Source organism: Lepus europaeus, chromosome 19, assembly GCF_033115175.1.
Source record: "Lepus europaeus isolate LE1 chromosome 19, mLepTim1.pri, whole genome shotgun sequence".
NCBI lineage: Eukaryota > Metazoa > Chordata > Mammalia > Lagomorpha > Leporidae > Lepus > Lepus europaeus.
Window position 1 is genome coordinate 5,482,679 of NC_084845.1, and position 21,617 is coordinate 5,504,295.

General features: G+C 62.1%; 1 protein-coding gene across 6 annotated transcripts; it reads left to right on the top strand.

Annotated features, from left to right (window-relative positions):
- Positions 1–308: 308 nt before the first annotated feature.
- LOC133748160 (beta-1,4-galactosyltransferase 3-like) lies at positions 309–19,840 on the top strand. 6 transcript variants are annotated; one of them, XR_009864437.1, is made up of 8 exons: positions 309–402; positions 7,614–7,894; positions 9,912–10,147; positions 11,241–11,428; positions 11,668–11,790; positions 11,881–11,982; positions 13,567–18,032; positions 18,369–19,840. XR_009864437.1 is itself a non-coding variant. In XM_062176762.1 (8 exons), the coding sequence occupies exons 1-7, from the start codon at positions 392–394 to the stop codon at positions 12,295–12,297; spliced, it is 1,095 nt and encodes a 364-aa protein (XP_062032746.1). In that variant the 5' UTR covers positions 309–391; the 3' UTR covers positions 12,298–12,309; positions 13,567–13,655. The 6 variants fall into 6 exon arrangements, 2 of the variants coding, with proteins under 2 accessions (XP_062032746.1, XP_062032745.1); XR_009864438.1 differs by having other exon boundaries at positions 13,567–17,532; positions 17,637–19,840; XR_009864440.1 differs by having other exon boundaries at positions 13,567–17,558; positions 18,369–19,839.
- The last annotated feature ends 1,777 nt before the right edge of the window (positions 19,841–21,617 follow it).

Below are 21,617 nucleotides of genomic sequence, written 5' to 3' on the forward strand. Positions count from 1 at the left end.
TTCCCAGCGGCCCTCGCGCGCGGCTCCCGGCGTACCCTGGGAGGATGCGGCCGGTTTCCCATCTGCGCCTGCGTGCGAGTGCGTTGGGCTTCCGGTCCCTCCCAAAGGTGGAGCGGGTGGCCTCAGGTTGTCTGCTGTCGTGGGAGTAACAGAAGCGTTTGCTGGGGATGAGGCGAGACCCGGGCTGTGCTGAGCGGATGCCGTCGCGAGGGGGTGCAGAGGGGGCTTCTGCCCGCGCGCCGTGCCGGCGTGGGAGTGGGCGTGGGCGCGGGCCCGGACGGAGGGGCGCAGGACGGCGGCCCCCGTGCCCGCGCGGAGCTGGTGGCCGGGGGGACGGTTTGCGGCGAACAGTTACGCCCCGTGCCAGGTGCGGCGGAAGACGGAGGTCGGGATGAAGAGCAGGTGAGACCGGGCCCTGGACCCCAGACCCCAGCCCCAGACCCGGTGCCGACCTCCAGCTCTGGACCCCGGACCCCCTGCCCTGGACCCCCTGCCGACGCCCAGCCCCGGACCCCCTGCCGACCCCCAGCCCCGGACCCCCTGCTGACCCCAGCCCCGGACCCCCTGCTGACCCCAGCCCCGGACCCCCTGCCGACCCCCAGCCCCGGACCCCCTGCCGACCCCAGCCCCGGACCACCTGTCGGACCTCTGCCGACCCCAGCCCCGGACCCCTGCCATCCCCAGCCCCGGACCCCCTGCCGATCCCCAGCGCTGGACCCTTGCCATCCCCAGCCCCGGACCTCTGCCGACCCCCAGCCCTGGACCCTTGCCGACCACAGCCCCGGACCCCCAGCCCTGGACCCCCTGTCGACCCCCAGCCGACCCCAGCCCTGGACCCCCTGCCGACCCCCAGCCCCGGACCCCCTGCAGACCCCCAGCCCTGGACCACCTGCCGACCCCCAGCCCCGGACCCCCTGCAGATCCCCAGCCGACCCCCAGCCCCCGACCACTGCTGACCCCAGCCCCGGAGCCCCTGCCATCCCCAGCCGGACCCCCTGCCGATCCCCAGCGCTGGACCCTTGCCATCCCCAGCCCCGGACCCCTGCCGACCCCAGCCTGCCCCGCCGTCACTGCTCCTGGGTGCGGGTGGGGACTGAGCGCAAAGGCGGTGGTGTGGCCCCCCACGCCGCTTCCCTCCCGCGGGCTGGGGGCGGCGGTGGCCCCACTGAAGCCTCCTGAGCAGACAAGGCTTCCTTTTCCTGGGCCGGGCCCAGTTTTCAGTTCTTTTAAAATCAGAAAGCAGCGGGGTGGGAGTTGTGGGCTCCGTAGTCCGCACGGGGAGGGGCGCAGTGAGTGAGTGGCCCCGCGGCATCTGGAGCTGGGGGGCGGGGGGAGGGCGGACTGGGCCAGGTGTTGACAGCTGGAGACCGGGGGCGGGACTGAACGTGATGCGCAGGTGTCAATAGTTCATAAACAGCTAATGGGGCCGGAGAGCCCTCCCCTGGGTGTATCCTGCTCTCCCTTGGTTTCCTACCCCAGAAGTGTAATGTACCGCTCTCAAGCATTTTTTGTTTGTTTGTTTGTTTGTTTGTTTTTTAAGATTCTTTATTTGAGTTACACAGGGAGAGACAGAGAGAGAGAGGTCTTCCATCCGCTGGTTCACTCCCCAATTTGCCACAATGGCCGGAGCTGTGCCGTTCCGAAGCCAGGAGCTTCCTCCAGGTCTCCCACACGGGTGCAGGGGCCCAAGGACTTGGGCCATCCTCCACTGCTTTCCCAGGCCACAGCAGGGAGCTGGATCGGAAATAGAGCAGCCAGGACTTGAACCCGCGCCCACATGGGATGCTGGCACTGCAGGTGGCAGCTTTAACCCGCTGCACCCCAGCGCCAGCTCCTCAATTGTGTATACATTGGATTTAATCTTTGGAAGTTGGCTCGGTTGAGTGTCCACGCCGAGCCCCACGGCACTCACATACTTTGGGGTGGGAAATTGGTCCAAAGAAGGTGGACCTCAGATTGGGTAAAGAAACGAGGGTACCACCCTCGGCCAGCCTGTGCGGTTCCTTGCTGTGCGTACTCTGCTGTGGGTCCTCGGGTGAGTGGACTAACCTCTCTGTGCCCCCATGTCCTCCCCTGTGACGGGTGTCAGGGCGGCTGTTGGGAGGCCAGGTGAGCTCGTGTGAGGAATTCAGTCCTGTGCTTGGCTGGAGAAGGGCTGGATACGGGGGGATGTTGGCCCTGTGGGGACCCAGTCGTGACTGGACAGCTCACTGGACAGTCCCCCTGGTCCTCGGTGGCTACGCCCGTCGTCAGGCTAGCATGACGTGGACAGAGGCCTCTCTGGTGTCTTTGGAAACATCTCTGTCCGGTTTGTTGCCACCCGTTGGCTTGATGATGGGGCAGGGTGGGGGGATGGCCTGGGGTCTCCCACCTGGCTCCCAGTGGGTCCGGGCAGTCTCTGCGTTTCCCAGCAATAGAGCTTTGCTCTGTGTGTTCGCACTGCTGGCCCTTCGGCTCCACCCACACTGACCCCCCACGGCCGTACCGGTAGTCCCTGCGCTCGGTGACAGCTGCCCATGGGCTGTCGTGGACCCTGGTCCCTCCCTGCGTTGGAAGCCCTGGCACCTTCGTGTCAGTTTCAGTTCTCTCTGGTCCGGGAGCTTCTTGAGCGTGGGTCCAGTTGGATTTGAGCTGGGTCCCCTGCGTGGCTGCCCACGAGGCCTGGTGCGGAACAGCAGGGTGCCTGGGCCCACCCAGCTGCTCCCAGCTTGTCCTGTCTCGGCCCGGTTATCCACGCCTCAATAAACACAGAGCCCAGGCACCGGAAGCCGTTGTCATGGCAGTGTGGTAGGTGGGGACAGAGGCTCTGGGCCCCGGTGCCTGGTTCAGGCTAGAATGACGTCTCCTGGCTGTGGGGAGTCACAGGGCAGAGGAGGGGACGGCACCCCCCACTCCCCGGGTTAGAGCCGCGGTGCCCAGCCGGAGGTGGCTTTGCCCTCCAGGGCCCATTCGGCAGAAACCAGACCATGGGGTGGCTGCAGCTGGGGCTGGGACGGCCCTCGCAGAGAGACATGATCGAGGTGTCGGCGGTGCTGAGGGCAGGACCTAGGGTTAGTGGGTGAAAAGAGGTGGCAGCTGGGGGTGGGGGTGCTGGCGACAGCTCTGAGCCTCAGCGAGGGCTCGGCACACAGCAGCTGCCGGTCCCAGGCCCCTGCCTGCTGCCTCCGCTCTCCCCTCCCCGCGCACGGGCCGTGACCGCCCTCCAGCTTGCGCAGGGAGTCTGCAGCCTTGCGCCTGGCGAGTACAGAGCCAGTGTAGCGCGCATGGGTGGTCTGGGTGCGCGCGGCCTCTGAGCTCTGGAACCCGGGCTGGTCTGAGCCGAGCTGTGTCAAATACAGACTTGGGTGGAAAAGCCATGTAAACGCGCTCATGCTTTTTACGTGAGCGGCACGTTGGGACGGTTCCATCTGCTGTGACGGCTAGAAGTCACGTGGAAGTTAGCTGTCCCCTCTCGTTGAGCCCCTTGAGCGTGGCTGCTGGAAACTGGAAAGTCGCGTCTGACCACGTGGCGTTGCTGCCGGCCAGCACTGGCGCCGCCGCAGGTGTCTCAGGGGACAGCGGATCTACCCCGGCCCCAGACGATCAGATGGCAAAGGAACTTTCCCAGCAGGCTCTGTTCGGCAAGTTAGGACATTATAAGACGGGGGTCAGCCTGCGTGTGCCGTGGGTACTGGAGGCGGGGGTGCGCTGCGGTCGGCTGAGCGCCCTCGCGGAACCGCGCAGCCGGCTGGGAACCTTTGTGCCGCCCCCTCGCTCTTCCTAAGCTGGCCTCTGGCGCTTTTCAGCAGTGAGACTTCTCACTGGGAGACAGAGACAGTGTGTTTTACAAGGTGGCTGAGACGAGGCCCGCCTGCCCGCAGTGCGTGTTGCGATGGCCTGACCTCATTGGCTGGGTTTGGGTCATTTTCAGAGCCTCCAGGGACAGCCTGCGCCTGTTCCCACGGCATCACTGTCCTGGACCCGGTGCTTCATGCAGTGGGTGACAGCCGTGTGCCTGGAAACATTCCACTTAGGCGCTTTGTGAGAAGATGGGGTTCACTAGGCTGTAGCACCTCGAGTACGTACCTCTCAATGAGTCAGCCTTCCCCGAGAGGGTGGGACAGGGAGACGGGGGTGTCCCCAAGAGTGAGGGGCCCAGGCCAGCCCAGGCCCCTCTGCCTTGCCCTCTCCTCTTGCCTGACCGACGGCCCTGAGGGAGCTTCCCAGGAGGCGCCTGTCCAGGACCCCAGTGGCGGGGGAGGGGAGGAGGCCGGGGACACTGTGGGGGACCCTCCTGGCCCTCCCGCTCACTGCACACACAAGGGGTGCACAGGCACAGCATGGTAGCCAGAGAGCTCTGGCATAGTTTATTGTCGGATTAAGATTTATTTTCATTATTTGAAAGAGTTGCAGAGAGAGAGAGAGGTCTTCCATCCAATGGTTCACTCCCCGAATGGCTGCAATAGCTGGAGCAGGGCTGATCTGAAGCCAGGAGCCAGGAGCTTCTTCCAGGTCTCCCACATGGGTGCAGGGGCCCAAGGACTTGGGCCATCTTCCACTGCTTTCCCAGGCCACAGCAGAGCTGGACAGGAAGTGGAGCAGCCTGGGCTGGAACCGGCACCCACATGGGATGCTGGTGCCGCAGGCGGTGGCTTTAGCCACTGTGCCACAGCGCCAGCCCCACAATCACTATGCTTTTGATAGGAATCCGAAATGAGGAAAAAGAAAAGTCATTTCTTGAAGTTGAAGAAACTCCGTTGTGTGTTTCTCATGTGGTCAGGGGTCGTTTTGTGCTGGGTTCTCCAGGACACGAGCCACACGCGTGGTGGCACAGCCCCTCCTGTCCCAGCACCAGGAGGAGGAAGTGTGGAAATACTCTCACACTCGGGGCCGACGCGCGTGCTATCGGTGACGCCACAGAAACTACCAGAATCTGCCTCGGAGACCACGCAGGCCCCCAGGCGTCAGTCCCCCGAGCTCGCCGGCGCACCTGCCTGGGACGGGGGAATGGCATCCCCATCACAGCTGGGCTGGCACCTGCTGCTGACGGAGCAGCCGGGCACCGTCCAGCCCAGGCGTCCGCGGCTGTGAGATGGGCTTGTCACGGGCTGCTTTCCCCTCAGGGAACACGTCTGAGTTGCTGCTGGGCCGACCCTGCAGGTTCCTCCCGAGGTGTGCCTGAACGTACGTCCTGATTCGGTGGCAGGGATGCCGCCCGGGGTCGCCGCTCGGTCCCCGCTGACGAGCTCCCTGTGCAGTGCTCAGATCCTCCAGTTTGGTGTCGGAATGATGGGGCCAGCGTGGCCCGGCCCACGTCTGTTCAGGACCTTGCTTCCAGCCACAGGCATGCTGGGGTGGACCCAGAGAGCAGAGGATCCTTCCCTTCCCTGCCGTTATTCCCCAGGAGTTCCAGTTCCGCTGTAAATACAGAACCTTTTCTTCAAGTGTAGGTTCAGGGCCCGGCGCTGTGGGGTAGTGGGTAAAGCTGCCACCTGCAGTCCGGCATCCCATATGGGCGCCGGTTCAAGTCCCAACTGCTCCACTTCCTAGCCAGCTCTCTGCTATGGCCCAGGAAAGCAGTAGAAGATGGCCCAAGTCTTTGGGCCCCTGCACCCGCGTGGGAGACCCGGAAGAAGCTCCTGGCTCCTGGTTTCCTGATCCAGCCGTTGCGACCATTTGGGGAGTGAATGGGGAGTGAACCAGTGGATGGGAGACCTCTCTTCTCTGCCTTTGCCTCTCTCTAACTCTGCCTTTTGAATAAATAAAATAAAATATTAAAAAAATTAATTTAAAAAAATTCAAACAAGGTCTCATCAGGCATCAACTAGAAGGAACAGTATCCCAGGATTCAGTTCTTCACCCAATAGCCAGGGGGTCCATGAGTCCCTCTCTGTCCTCAGTGAGTCTTTGGAAGAATGGAGACTGAACTTCCCAGGGTACTTCTCAGTGGGAGGGGGAGGGGTGTGCAGGGACACAGGGACAGGGAGGGAGAGGGTGTGCAGGGACAGGGAGGGTTGGAGAGAGGGGTGTGCAGGGACACAGGGACAGGGAGGGGGTGTGCAGGGACAGGGAGAGTTGGAGGGAGGGGTGGACAGGGACCCAGGGCGTCCTCTTGCAGGTCACCCTCTAGTGGTGAAGGCGTGAGTGTGGCCTCTGGGACAGTTTCTCACCCTCTAGGGTTAGACTCCTGGTGCAGTGGGGTGGGGGCCGGCGTGGGCACCAGAGGGTGTTGAGCAGCATCCCTGGCTCCCACCTGCTGGAGGCCAGCAGCACCCCTCCCCCGCCAAGTTGCAGCAGTCTCCGGCTTTGTCGGATAGCCCTGGGAGGGGGAGCAACCTAGAAGGCTGGCTCAGATCGTGTGCGGCCCCCGCCCACAAGCCCCTTCCCGTTCTGGCTTTGGTCACCACCCTGACCTCATTCTCCAGCATCAGTGCCCCCGCCCCCTCCAGAAACAACACTCCTCCTTGTCCTCCTCCTCTTCCTCCCCATCCTCCCCGTCCTGGTCCTCCTCCTCCAGGGCTGCCCTTGGGTGTGGCCTCCCCCAGCGCCCTCACAGAACCGCCTCCCACTGTCCCTGTACCGTCCACCCCATCGCCCTTGTTACTTGGAGACGTTCAACACTCCCCAGGATGACATTTGGGGGTCTGCTGTCTGCGAGAATGTGGGTTTCAGGGGACCGAGGTTTTGTTGTGTGTAGCCATGGTTCCTGCGTTAATACCTAGTGTGACATGAGAGGAGGGGACCGATGGCCGTGGAGGCCCGGGGCTGAGTCGTGTTGACTGGGACACAGGTGGGATGTGACTCGGGGACAGCGAGGGCTGAGAGAGCCAGGGCAGAGCACAAGTGCAGAGTGAACGAACACTGGCGTGGCTCTTGCAGGACCAGCAGGAGTTTATCCTGGGACGGAGGGCATCTGTCTGGACCATACCATCCTCTGTGCTTGGCAAACATGGGGGCTCAGAGCTGAGCCACACCCGAGCTCGCCTCGGACAAGCTTCCAGGCTGCTGGGGGAGGCTCACAGGGAAGCCACGGTCCATGAGGTCCGATGATGCCGGAGGGAGCGCAGACGTCAGGGCAGCCACTCGGTGCCACTCGGGTGAGGGTCCTTGGTGTGGGGAAGAGCCCCATGGAGCGCGGACGTCAGGGCAGCCACTCGGTGCCACTCGGGTGAGGGTCCTTGGCTGTGGGGAGGAGCCCCATCGAGCGCCCAGAGTGAACAGCGGTGGCGTCGGGTCGAGAACCCAGCCCGGCCTGGAGTAGCCCAGCCTGGCCGTGCCCTGATCCGTACGCCCTGTGGTCCTAGCACAGCAACCCAAGGCTGATGCCACCAGACAAGGATGCTTCGAGGTTTGGGGTTGCTTGCCCAAGAGAGATGCCCGGCTGGCGGCCAGTGTGACCAGACGGTGTGACTCGGGAGGCCGGCAGAGAAGTGACCGGGCACGCGCACAGGCAGCCACCTCCTCACAGCCGGCCTGATGCCGCGTGGCCCTCGCTGCCCTCTGGTCCCCGCTCTGTGGAGCCTGCAAAGCTGCTCAGGGAATCATGAATGCGGGAGACTGGACATGCACCCCTTGGGGCTGTGACAGAGCTGGGGCTGCCCGGGGGAGCAGTGACCCCCTGCCTCCTTTCCCAGAGTGAAGCCACGGAGGGGGCTCCTGCTGCTGTTCCTGGGGGTCCAGCTGCTGCTCGTGGGGGCGTTCCTCTACCAGGTCCACCGCTGCCGCGGCGTAGGCTCCTTCCTGCGCCTCCTGACGCAAGCCAGGCCCCAGGCCGCAGGACAGCTGCCCTCCTTGGCCCCGTTCTCCTCGCCCGGAGTCCCCCACCACGACGTCTACGCCAACCTCAGCCAGATCCGCCCCCTGAACGTCAGCCAGGATGAGCTGCCCAACTGCCCTGAGGTCTCACCCTACGTCAGTAAGCCTGGGGCGGGTTCCTGCATGTCCATCACTCAGCCTGGGGGCGGGGCTCCTGATCTCCATCACTCAGCCTGGGGCGGGGCTCCTGATCTCCATCCCTCAGCCTGGGGCGGGGCTCCTGATCTCCACCCCTCAGCCTGGGGCGGGGCTCCTGATCTCCATCCCTCAGCCTGGGGCGGGGCTCCTATCTCCATCCCTCAGCCTGGGGCGGGGCTCCTGCTCTCCATCCCTCAGCCTGGGGCGGGGCTCCTGATCTCCATCCCTCAGCCTGGGGGCGGGGCTCCTGATCTCCATCACTCAGCCTGGGGTGGGGCTCCTGATCTCCATCCCTCAGCCTGGGGCGGGGCTCCTGATCTCCATCCCTCAGCCTGGGGCGGGGCTCCTGATCTCCATCCCTCAGCCTGGGGCGGGGCTCCTGATCTCCATCCCTCAGCCTGGGGGCGGGTTCCTGCATGTCCATCACTCAGCCTGGGGGCGGGGCTCCTGCACCTCCATCCCTCAGCCTGGGGCGGGGCGCCTGATCTCCATCCCTCAGCCTGGGGCAGGGCTCCTGCATGTCCATCCCTCAGCCTGGGGCAGGGCTCCTGCATGTCCATCACTCAGCCTGGGGCGGGGCTCCTGCATGTCCATCCCTCAGTCTGGGGCGGGGCTCCTGATCTCCATCCTCAGCCTGGGGCGGGGCTCCTGACCTCCATCCTCAGCCTGGGGCGGGGCTCCTGCATGTCCATCCCTCAGCCTGGGGCGGGGCTCCTACACCTGCATCCCTCAGCCTGGGGCGGGGCTCCTGCATGTCCATCCCTCAGCCTGGGGGTGGGGCTCCTGATCTCCATCCCTCAGCCTGGGGCGGGGATCCTGATCTCCATCCCTCAGCCTGGGGCGGGGCTCCTGATCTCCATCACTCAGCCTGGGGTGGGGCTCCTGATCTCCATCCCTCAGCCTGGGGCGGGGCTCCTGATCTCCATCCCTCAGCCTGGGGCGGGGCTCCTGCTCTCCATCCCTCAGCCTGGGGTGGGGCTCCTGATCTCCATCACTCAGCCTGGGGCGGGGCTCCTGCTCTCCATCCCTCAGCCTGGGGCGGGGCTCCTGCTCCTCCATCACTCAGCCTGGGGGCAGGGCTCCTGCATGTCCATCCCTCAGCCTGGGGCGGGGCTCCTGCATTTCCATCCCTCAGCCTGGGGCGGGGCTCCTGCTCTCCATCCCTCAGCCTGGGGGCAGGGCTCCTGCATGTCCATCCCTCAGCCTGGGGGCAGGGCTCCTGCATGTCCATCCCTCAGCCTGGGGCGGGGCTCCTGCATTTCCATCCCTCAGCCTGGGGCGGGGCTCCTGCATGTCCATCCCTCAGCCTGGGGGTGGGGCTCCTGATCTCCATCACTCAGCCTGGGGCGGGGCTCCTGATCTCCATCACTCAGCCTGGGGCGGGGCTCCTGCTCTCCATCCCTCAGCCTGGGGCGGGGCTCCTGCTCCTCCATCAGCCAGCCTGGGGCGGGGCTCCTGCTCCTCCATCACTCAGCCTGGGGGCAGGGCTCCTGCATGTCCATCCCTCAGCCTGGGGCGGGGCTCCTGCATTTCCATCCCTCAGCCTGGGGCGGGGCTCCTGCTCCTCCATCAGCCAGCCTGGGGCGGGGCTCCTGATCTCCATCCCTCAGCCTGGGGCGGGGCTCCTGATCTCCATCACTCAGCCTGGGGCGGGGCTCCTGATCTCCATCCCTCAGCCTGGGGGCAGGGCTCCTGCATGTCCATCCCTCAGCCTGGGGCGGGGCTCCTGATCTCCATCCCTCAGCCTGGGGCGGGGCTCCTGCATGTCCATCCCTCAGCCTGGGGGTGGGGCTCCTGATCTCCATCCCTCAGCCTGGGGCGGGGCTCCTGCATGTCCATCACTCAGCCTGGGGCGGGGCTCCTGCATGTCCATCAGTCGGCCTGGGCTCGGCACATTCTGAAGTGCGGGTGGGCAGGAACTGGGGGGGTGCGGAGGGCACCCCAACCCGACCACCCTGGGCCTCTGCCTCTGTTGCCAGGCGGCCCCTTGAAGGTGACGATCCCGGAGAACCTGACACTGGAGGTGCTGGTGAGGAGGAACCCGCTGGTGGAGCCGGGCGGGCAGTACTGGCCGCCTGACTGCTGGCCCCGGCACCACACAGCGGTGGTGGTGCCCTACCACGGGCAAGCCCGGCACCTGCTGCACCTGCTCTTCCACCTGCACCCGTTCCTGCAGCGCCAACAGCTGCACTATGCCATCTACGTGGTGGATCCGGTGAGGGACTGACGGCGGCACGGGCGCCAGAGGGCAGAGGAGCCGGGGCTGCACCCGGCACTCTCGGGTCCAGTGTCTGTGGGAGGGGTTGGATCCCTGAGTCAGGAGCAGCTTGAGTTGGGGGAGCCCGGCCCCAGGGCGGCTGGCTTGGCCTGGATTTGTTGAGTCTAGGATCAGTTCGAATGCCTGTCTCGCCGAGACCCGGGCAGGACGGTGTGGGCGAAAAGCCTAGGGGATAAATGAAAACACTGGGTCTGGTTGTCCGGGTCTTAGCCTTGCCTGTCGCTGGATGTGTGGTCATTCCTTCATCACACTGTCACTCCGTGTAACTACGTGTGAATCTGGGGAACGTACACTGTTCTGTTAGAGACGTATAACGGTACCTCCATCCCATCACTGTGCCATGGGAAAGTTCATTGAGTTAACACAAAGCATAGGTGGTCGTGCAGCACATGGGGGGTGACGTGATGACAGCTGTGACGGCATGGTGGTATTGGTGGAGGTGGCGGTGGCGATGATGACGATGAGAGTGTGGTGATGAAGGTGATGTCAAAGGGTGACAGTGGAGGAAGGGGAGAAGAGTGGAACTCTGTGCCGACTCCTGGGCCTCGGAGCCGGTCTGTGTCCAGGAGGAATGGACACAGAGACAGCTTCCTGCACATGCCCCTTGATGGGGGCCACAGGAGGAGGGGCTCAGAGGGCAGAGCGACCGACCCTGCCCAGGACAGGCTGGGATCCGAGGGAAGTTCCCCAGGAGCCAGGGCAGCCTTTGAACCGCGTCCTCCTGGACAAGTCTGGGTTTTCCGCCATCCACAGTGAGAAGGAGAGGCCCTCCCAGGTCAGGCAGTGGCCCTGCAAGGGCAGGAGAAGAGCAGCCCAGGGCGGGAGGGGAGCAGCCAGGAGGTAGGAGAGGAGCAGCCCAGGGCGGGAGGGGAGCAGCCAGGAGGTAGGAGAGGACCAGCCTGGGGGCGGGAGAGGACCAGCCTGGGGGCGGGAGAGGACCAGCCTGGGGGCGGGAGAGGACCAGCCCAGCAGCCGGGAGGCGGTGTTGCCTGGTGGGGAGGACAACGCTGAAGCTCTGTATCCAACCCAGGTAAACAACACCGCCTTCAGCCGAGGCCGGCTGCGCAACGTGGGCTTCTGGGAGGCCCTGCAGGACGGGGACTGGGACTGTGTCTTCCTGCACGCCGTGAACCTGCTCCCGGAGGACGACCGCAACCTCTACACCTGCGACCTCTTCCCCGCCCACGTGTCCGTGGCCATCGACAAGTTCAACTACAGGTAGGGGAAGCCTGGCCGGGCCCTGCCTCCCGTCTGCAGGTGGGGCACACGCCGTGTCAGGGGAGTCGGGATGCCTAGGCGGAGAGGGGGCTCCCCTGGCCTGGGGGCACAGGAGGGGCCTGTGGGACGACGCAGGCGAGGCGGGGTCAGCACGGGCCGTCTCGGGCCCCAGGGGAGAGACCGTCACAGGGCGAGCGGACGTGCAGGGCCTCCCGTGCCAAGTGCCCTTGCTTCCCTAGGCTTCCCTACCAGGGCTACCTCGGAGGGGTGTTTGCCCTGCGCCCCATCCACTTCCTGAGGATAAACGGCTTCCCCAACACACACTGGGGCTTGGATGACGAGGACAGCGACATTGCTGCCAGGTGGGAGCCCGGCGCGGGGCAGGGCTGCGGGTCCCGATGGGGGCTGGGCCCTGGTGCAGCGGGGCCCCTCACCACCCCCCCCCTGCCCAGGGTGAAGCTCAGCGGGCTGCTCCTCTCCCGGCCCCACCTGCTCTTCGGCCGCTACCACATGCTGGAGGGGCAGGACGCTGGCCCCGCGCGCGGCGTCCAGAGGTGAGTGGAGGCGGGGGGCTGGCCCCGCGCGCGGCGTCCAGAGGTGAGTGGAGGCGGGGGGCTGGCCCCGCGCGCGGCGTCCAGAGGTGAGTGGAGGCGGGGGCTGGCCCCGGGCCCTGCCTGTGGTGTGGTGTCTCACAGGTGCACCCCTGGTCCCCTAGGCCCGGTCTTCTGGCCCGCATTCGCCAGGGATGGCAACAGGATGGCCTGAGCTCACTGGGCTACAGGCTGCTCGCCAAGGAGCGGCAGCCGCTCTACACGCGGTTCACCGTGGATGTCGGCTTCCGAGCCCCGGGAGCCCCGGTGCCGGGCTGAGACGCAACTCAGGCAAGGACAGGGCCCTGGATGCAGAGCCCTGACCCCGTCCATCCTCCCTCCTCCCTCCCTCCTTCCTCCCTTCCTCCTCCCTCCCTCCTTCCTCCCTCCTCCCTCCCTCCCTCCTTCCTCCCTCCTCCCTCCTTCCCCTCAGCTAGACCCCAGAGGCCTTTCTTAACGGCACCAATGGGGAGAGGGCTCCTGCACTGAGCGTGCTCGGAACGGCCCGATGTTTGCGGGGAACAGGTGCACGAGGCAGCTTTAGACTGGGACTTCACTTTGCATAACAGAGTTCCGTTTCAGAAACTCTTTCAGGAGCAGTGAGCGCCCTCGGTTAGTGAATCGTAACAACCAGCATGTGTGTAGTGCGCATGGTGGCCAGGCCCGGCCAATGCCCTCGTCCACAAAGGCCAGCTCCAGGGCGCAGGGGGTGAGGCCCCCAGCCACCACGCCAGCATCCCACACAGGCGCCGGTGTGAGTCCTGGCTGCTCCGCCTCCGATCCAGCGCCCCGTGAACACCTAGGAAAGCTGCAGAGGCCGGCCCCAGAGCCGGAGCTCCTGCACCCACGTGGGGGCCTCGCTGGAGTTGCTGGTTCCTGGCTTCGGCCTGGCCCAGCCGCGGACCTGCAGAGTGTTCAGGCTGTGAGGCAGCGGCACTGGTGCTGAGTGGCTCGTGCCAGGGCTCGGCACTGAGAGGGACAGCAGGAGGCAGCTGAGGCCCCAGGAACGTCCCTCCCAGGCGACGGGCAAGGACCGAGAAGGGCGCCTCGCCCTGACCAGGGTCCGTCTCCCCTGGACTCAAGATTGAGTGACAGCTGTCCGCAGGGCCCTGTCCGCAGGACGCAGGTGTGCAGCTCCGTGCACACCGCCGAGCGGCTGCAACACCTGCGCCCCAGTGATGCCCGCACTTCCACCTCTCTCGACAGCTGGGGTGTGGCCCCTGGAGGGTCACTGCCGAGACACGGCGCAGGTTTGCGCTCCAGAGCCCAGCACACCCCAGGTCAGACCCTGCCTCCCGGACGGTGCCTCGGGCCTGTGCGGGGCCCTCGTCACCCTCTGAGGAGTCCAGGACAGGCATCAGAGGTGCCCACCTCCCCACGCTGTGGACTGAACTCTCCCTCCTCAGTTGCACACCCAGGCAGGTCCAGGACACAGGGTCCCTGGAACTCACCGGGCACTTGCTCTGCCCAAGCGATGGCAAGTGTTTCGTGGACTCCCCCGCCCCCTTCTCCCCTGTGGGTAAGGCCCGGTTCTCATCTTGCCTCTAGGTGCGAGAACTGGGACAGAGGAATCCAGCGTCTTGTGCAGGAGGTGTGGAGAGAAGAGACCGAGACCGTAATCAGACCCAGGGATTCGGCTATATATATATATATACACACACACACACATTATATTGTTCTGCTACTCCGTTGTTCCTGGTATTTTTTCCTGGTGCAGAAAACGTGGGGAAGAGTGGTGAAAACCAAGCGGCCGGCTGAGTAGTTACAGCCTATCTACCTCATGGGGTACTACGCAGCCTCTAGAAAGTGGTAGAGTGTTAAAAATCAAACATGCGCACGTGTGGTACAGACTGGTTCTCATAAAGGTGCGGTGGGTAAAGCCACCACTGGGTGTCTGCATCCCGTACTGGAGCGCGTGGCTCAAGTCCTGCCTCCACTTCCCATCCGGCTGCCTGCCGATGCGCATCCTGGGAGGCGCAGGTGACGGCCAGGTGCGAGTCCCTGCCGCCCACACGGGGCCTGGGTGCAGTTCTTGGCCACTGCCTGGCTCTAGGCATTTAGGGAGTAAACTGGGAGATGTGAGATCTCTCTCCATTTCTTTTTTTTTTTTAAGATTTATTTATTTATTTGAAAGTCAGAGTTACACAGAGAGAGGAGAGGCAGATAGAGAGAGAGAGGTCTTCCATCTGCTGGTTTGCTCCCCAGTTGGCCACAATGGCCAGAGCTGTACCAATCCAAAGCCAGGAGCCAGGAGCTTCTTCCAGGTCTCCCACATGGGTGCAGGGGCCCAAGCACTCGGGCCATCTTCTACTGCTTTCCCAGGCCGCAGCAGAGAGCTGGATGGGAAGTGGAGCAGCGGGACTAGAATTGGCGTCCGTGTGGGATGCCAACACTGCAGGCAGCACCGCTATGGCTCAGCGCTGGTCCCTCTCCATTTCAAATAAATGAAAATCAGTAATGATAATAGAGAAAGAAGAGAGGGTTCCTATATAGGTGTATGATTATAGCGGTGTGTGTGTGTGTGTGTGTGTGAGTGTGTGATGTGTGGCAGCCATACTCTGTAAAGAGCCCAGCATTAATATGTTCGGCTTGGAGGCCATATCTGCACAGCTGCCCGGTTCTGCCGATGGAGCGTGAAGACAGCTCCAGACACTCCCCCCCCCCCCCATATCTATATAAATGCGCGGGACTGTGATTTACTAAGGAAAAAGAAGATTGGCCGGTTAGATTTCGCCGGTGGCCACAGCGTGGTGACTGCTGTTTGTTGATTAGGAGTCTTCTGGATCGAGTGTCGGCACTGATTATCTGCCGAGAGGCTGGGCAGGGGCGTGGGGTGTGCAGGGAGGGTGGAGGTGAGCTGACTGCGAGACACCGTGCACTCCCGAACCACGTTGATGCCTCTGTCACAGCTACGCGTCCATGTGTCTGTAATAAGTAACCACCATTGTATTTATATTTGTTACTCTGAAATAATTACTATGACACAACCTCACAATGTATATTCAACAGAGAATAAACTTGGTAAACAGTTACATGAGATTGTTAAAAAATAACCCTGATCCACCTGCCGCAAAGCCTGCTGGACAGGAGAGTGTGATGTGCGCGCACGCACACGCACACGCAGATTTTTGCATGAAAATAGACTCATCTTTTAACTCTGCTTTCTCAGACTGGAGCGTCCTCACACCTGCTTACCTGTATGTAGTGCATAGACGCACAGACGTGTGGACACACATGCCTGTGTGACGTCCACGTCTACATGCGGATGCACACTCGCGTTGTGTTTCACGTCGGTCCTTTGCCGCACTGCAGGGGTGCCGTCACCCACCATGGCAGTGTCAGCCAACTTGCCTGTGGATGTGGTCTGTGCGGTGCCGTCCTCTAGAACAGGGCTGGACGCTGCGGCAGCTGGTGACTTAGGGATGACATCCACACCCTTACTAAAGCTAGTTCAAATGTGGGTGCTTCCGCTGCTGCCTAAATGTCCTGTTTGCCAGTTTCCCCTCCGTAAGGTAACGCGTGACCGTGGGCTGTGGATTCTACGGTGTAAAATTGGATTTTCTTGGGAGGTTTTCCCGCCTTGAGAACTTGGTGTCTGCTTCGTTGATGAGCGTGCTGCTGCAGCGGGAGCCCTCCCTGAGCAGCTTCCCACGGCCGCGGCGTGCGTACGGCTTCTCCCCGGTGATCCCGTGACGGCTTGGACGTGAGGGGCTTCCCACACCTGTGGCACTGGCGCAGCCTCTCTGCCATGCCACCACGCGTGCTTCTGAGCGCAGGCCTGCCCACAGCCAGCCCACCCGTGGGACTCTTGCCCTGTCCAGATTCTTGGGGGCCGGCCGAGTGACGGCTTCCCCGTATCCACTGTACACGTGCTGTCTCTGTCCACTGTACGCATGCCGTCTGTCCGCTGTACACGTGCTGTCTGTCCGCTGTACGCGTGCCGTCTGTCCGCTGTACACGTGCTGTCTCTGTCCGCTGTACGCGTGCTGTCTCTGTCCGCTGCACGCGTGCTGTCTCTGTCCGCTGTACGCGTGCTGTCTCTGTCCGCTGCACGCGTGCTGTCTCTGTCCACTGTACGCGTGCTGTCTCTGTCCGCTGCACGCGTGCTCCTCTGTCCACTGCACACGTGCTGTCTCTGTCCGCTGTACACGTGCTGTCTCTGTCCGCTGTACGTGTGCTGTCTGTCCGCTGTACGTGTGCTGTCTCTGTCCGCTGCACGCGTGCTTCTCTGTCCGCTGTACACGTGCTCTGTCCACTGTACACGTGCTGTCCGCTGTACGCATGCTGTCTGTCTGCTGTGCACGTGCTGTCTCTGTCCACTGTACGCGTGCTGTCCGCTGTACACGTGCTGTCTCTGTCCACTGTACGCGTGCTGTCTCTGTCCGCTGTACGCGTGCTGTCTCTGTCCGCTGTACACGTGCTGTCCGCTGTACACATGCTGTCTGTCCGCTGTACGCGTGCTGTCCGCTGTACACGTGCTGTCTCTGTCCGCTGTACGCGTGCTGTCTCTGTCCGCTGTACGCGTGCCATCTGTCCGCTGTACACGTGCCGTCTGTCCGCTGTACACGTGCCGTCTGTCCGCTGTACACGTGCTGTCTCTGTCCGCTGTGAGTTTTCTGGGGCGATCCAGGGGTGCGGCGTGGGGAGCGGCCTTTGGCACACACACCACATTCATGCAGTGGTCTCTGCTGTGAGTTCTGAGGAGAGGACGTGACGAAGGCTTGTCCGCATCGTCTGTGTCCCTGGCGGTGCTGGACACAGCGACTCCTGGGCGGGGCCCCGCGCGCATGCAGTGGGAATCGGACGCTGCGTGAGTGTGGTTCACGGCTGAGCCCTTTTCTGCATTGGTTCCTTTGCAGAGTTTTCCTCCTGGCCACTGCTCCCTGCGAGCGCTGGAAGTGCCGCAGGCCAGTTGCTGCCCAGGGCCGAGGCTGCGGCTGCTCTCTGACCTGCCTCGCGTGTGCCCGTGGATTCCGGGGTAGGCTGCTAGGGCTCACGCGGGGCCCTTCGCGAAGTCTTGTCTTGGAGAAGGAAGGCGGGCCGCAGGGTGATTTCCCAGGGCCCCTGTCACCACTGTCACTGTCTACTCAGAGTCGTCCACAATGAACACGGCTGGGAAGCTCACTTTGATGTTGCTGCTGCTCCGTGCATGGCCAGCAGCCAGCTGCAGTTTGTTTTGTTTTGTTTTGTTGAAGATTGAATTTATTTGAGTAGTAGAGTTAGAGGAAAGGCAGAGAGAAAGATCTTCCATCTGCTGGTTCACTTCCCAGATGGCCGCAAGGGCCAGAGCTGGCCAATCCGGAGCCAGGAGCTTCCTCTGGGCCTCCCACGCAGGTGCAGGACCCCAAGGACCTGGGCCATCTTCTACTGCTTTCCCAGGCCACAGCAGAGAGCTGGATTGGAAGTGGAGCAGCCGGGACTCGACAATAAAACCACCTAATGAAGCGTTTCCACACTCTCTCCCGTGTTTACGTGACCCATCACTGGGTCTGTCAATCATCTGTCCAGCACTTGGTGCGTGCCAGCCAGCATTCCATGTGGTACGCATGAAATTCACACGATCCTCCCGACAACCCCCCAAGGCAGTAAGACCTATTGTCCTTGTTCTACCGATGCAGGCGAGACACGGACGGTTACTTGGCCAAGATCACTCAGAACCTTGAACACAGGCAACCTGGTTCCAGTGGCGGTGGCAGTCTGCATAGCTGGGTTTAGGATGACAACTGTAGGATGAACTAGACCAGGACAACACTGGTAGCTGGCCAGGGCTTGAGGGAGGGGCTCGGAAATATAGTCGTTCATTAGTTTTCATGTCTAAATCCCCATGCTTTCTGTCATTGGTAGAAACAATGTTGAAGTCCTCGGTCTTCTGTTACAAGTATTAAGCTTTGCCCGTCCTGACTTGGCTAAGCAGTGATAGAAGACCCCAGCCCCAACTCTCAAACTGTGAAGCTGCCATTGTACCCCTGAGAACAAGGAGTGGACATTTACCCCAAGAAGGGTGTCCTGGACAGGTGGGTGAGCAGGCTGACCCTGGCATGTCCTTCACCTCTCTTCCGTGGGAGTGAGCTCATCTCTCCGTTAGGACTTCAGCTGTAACCTACTGGACACACCTCTGCAGTGCACTTGAGAGGAAGGGAAGGGAGGCGTGGGTTATTCCAATGGTCTAGGCTGTAGCCAGGAGCAGGAACACACCCCAGGCTGCCCGTGTGGGTGAGAGGAAGCCGGTCCTTGAGCCATCGGCACTGCCCAGGGGCTGCCTTAGCCGGCAGCTCAGTGTGGGGCTCGGAAGCCGTACCTGCGGGGCTAAGTGCTCACTTTCGCTTTCGCTTTCCTTGTTTGTTTTACAGCCAAGAGTGGGCGTCCACAGTCATCTGATTTACTGAACTGCACAAACAGCAGGTGCTCGACGAAAATGAAACTGCTGAACCCGTGGCCGTACTTTGCCAGACTTTAGTACTGAGTGTACTACCGCCGTCGCACCTCGCTGCTTGTCGTCTTTCAGTCACTTTGAGAAACCGCATCCGTGTTTCACCCTCTATAAAAAACGAGTGTTCATCAATGTTCTCATCAAGTGCATGATGTCATCTGGGAGAGTGCACCGTCGCACACATCGGGCAGCGTCCTTGCCCTCCCCTCTCCACCCCGGCGGCCCACCACTCCGCTCTCTGGATCTGACCGCCGTGGCTGCCCCATGGAAGCAGAGCCACGTTCTTGTCTCGCATGTCCAGCGTGTCCCACGCAGCACAGTGTCGAAGGCTTGTCCGTGTCGTAGCGTGTGTCGGAACCCTGTCCTTTCTAAGACTGGAGCACCCTAGCATATCCACCGGCCACACGTTCATCCGCGGACGGGTGGCCTTCATTCAGATCTTCCCCCGTGAACAGCGCGGCTGTACAAGTGCCTGCTCAAGTCCTGCTTTCAACTCTGGAAATGGCAGGAGTGGCACTTCCAGGCTCAAGTCCTTTTCCCATCTTTTAATTGGATTATTTCCTGTTTCATTTTTCACTCTAAGATTTATCTAATGTGTTTATTTATTTGAAAGACTGACGGAGCGGGATGGACAGAGAGATTTATTTTACAGCTGCTCATTCACTCCCCAGATGGCTGCAACAGCCCAGCTAGGCTACACCAAAGCTGGGAGCCACGAGCTCCATCTGGTTTCCCACGTGGGTGGCACAGGCCTAAGTGCTTGGGCCTTCATCTGCTGCCTTCCCAGGCACCTTAGCAGGGACCAGAGGGCTGCAGTGGCCAGGGCTGGGCCAAGCCAAAGACAGCAGCCAGAAGCTCCATCTGGGTCTCCCTTGCGATTGACGGGCAAAAACACTCAAGCCGTCTCCACTGCTGTTCCCAGGCCATTAGCAGAGAGCAGCCAGGACTCGAACCGGCGTCCCTGCGGATGTCGGCGCCGCAGCGTTGGCCCCAACCGGACAGATTTCTTGGGGAAAGCATACTGGCCGAGTGTGTAGGCATGATTGGGTTTGAGTGTGTCCTTGTCCATCTCGGCCTGGATGAAGTGGAAACCCAACCGTACTGACCGGCTTCTGCCACTAGAGGGAGCCCTTCGGCACGGTCAGGTTCTCGCCCTGGACAACAGGGCGAGAGCCCACTTCTGCCTATGGTGCAGAAATGGCTTCTTTCTCGAGCCGCGGTCGTAAAGGACGGCCGACGAGGGCCTAGTGTAACTTCATAAAGAGTAAGTGGCACACCAGCAGTAGTTGCTGCGGGATTCCGGGCCACCTGCTGGGTTTGGGTACAGGTGTGCAGCCAGGGGTCACCTGCACATTGCACTGGGGAGGAGCTGCCACTACCCAGGCTGTGTTTTAGCCCCAGGGGGATGGGGGGGGGGTCACAGCAGCTCATGCACGACGGGCAGTTCGTGCCCAGTTTCTGTGATAGCTTTTAATCAGAACGTCAGCCTCTACAGCTTTTAAAAATTGTTTGCCGCACTGGGCAGGGCACCAGGGGGAAGCCAGGAGCCAGGAGCGAGACCCAGGTGTCCCACACAGGTGGCAAGAACCTGACTACTTGGGCCATCACCTGCTGTCTCCCAGGGTGCTGGCTGGGGTCAGGAGTGGGGCTGGGACTCGAACCCAGGCCCTGGAATATGGGACGTGGGCGCCCCAGCCAGTGGCTTCGCCGCCGGGCCCGATGGCTGCCCTCCAAGCCTTCAGCCTCTCCCGGCGCCCAGGGATAAGTCAGAAGTGCTTTCACAAGTGGCCCAGCCCGTTCTGAAACAGGAAGCAAGGCTTCGCACAGAGACCTGGGGGTCTCCACTTGGGCACGCCAGCGTTTTAAATCTGGTTGTGCATGTAACTGTGCCTGTGAGGGTGATACACACATACTTTCTGCCCCTTGGAAGACTGCTCGTGTCTGTGGGGCAGAGTGTGACGGTTTGACTCCTGCGTGCACCGTGCGGTGATCAGATGGGGAATCGGCACACCCACGCTGCGCATCCCAGAGCCCTCTCCTAGCACATCTTCCCAGCAGCAAGTTCTGAGTCCTGCGTCCGTTTGCTCTGCCCTGGGCGTCCGTGTTCGTCGTTATTTTTTCACACACTCACCCACTGGCCACTTGTCTTCCTTCTTTTGAGAAACATCCATTCATGTCTCCAGGTCATTTTTTTAAAAAGATTTACTTATTTGAAAGGCAGAGTTACAGAGAGGCAGAGACACAGAGAGAGGTCTTCTATCTGCTGGTTCACTCCCCAGATGGCTGCAATGGCCAGAGCTGCACTGATCCAAAGCAGGAGCCAGGAGCTTCTTCCTTGTCTCCCACGTGGGTGCAGGGGCCCAAGCACTTGGCCATCTTCTACGGCTTTCCCAGGCCATAGCAGAGAGCTGGATCGGAAGTGGAGCAGCCAGGACTCAAACCGGTGCCCATATGGGATGTCAGCGCTGCAGGCAGCAGCTTTACCCACTAGGCCACAGCACCAACCTCCGGGAAATTTTAAATGGTGATGCAATCCTGCTTCATCTTTTATTTCTGTGCCTTAAGGTCAAATGCAAAGAGATGCTATCCCCAAGGCCATGTCCCCTTCTGTGCGCATCACGTCTCCCTCTGCCAGTCTCTGCCCAGGCCACCTGTGACAGGATTTAGGGACCACGTGCCTAACCCAGGGGCAGGATCTGTAACGTAATCACATCGACAAAGACCCACTTGCTTCTGCGGTCACATCCGCAGGTTTCAGGAGCTGAGATGGAGCCTCCTGGTGTCCTCCGTCCCCAGGGAGCAGCCGGGGGGACTGTGCACCCCGAGGATGCCCGCACCCTACCTGCACCCCGAGGATGCCCGCACCTGCCCTGCACGCGTTGCTCCCTTCTTCCTTCTGCACCCTGCTCCTCCTCTCCCTGCACGGCACACATCTAGGGACACGAGGGCTTAGTGTCCTGAGAATGACACTGTTAGGAGACCGACAATAGAAAGAAGGGCCTTGGCTGGCGCCACGGCTCACTAGGCTAATCCTCTGCCTGCGGCGCCGGCACCCCAGGTTCTAGTCCCGGTCAGGGCGCCAGATTCTGTCCCGGTTGCCCCTCTTCCAGGCCAGCTCTCTGCTGTGGCCCGGGAAGGCAGTGGAGGATGGCCCAAGTCCTTGGGCCCT

Excerpts from the sequence above, each read along its gene's own strand:
- LOC133748160 (XM_062176761.1), top strand. Across the intron at positions 7,895-9,911 it reads TGAGGTCTCACCCTACGTCA|GCGGCCCCTTGAAGGTGACG; the intron begins GTAAGCCTGGGG and ends CTCTGTTGCCAG. Across the intron at positions 11,429-11,667 it reads ATCGACAAGTTCAACTACAG|GCTTCCCTACCAGGGCTACC; the intron begins GTAGGGGAAGCC and ends TTGCTTCCCTAG.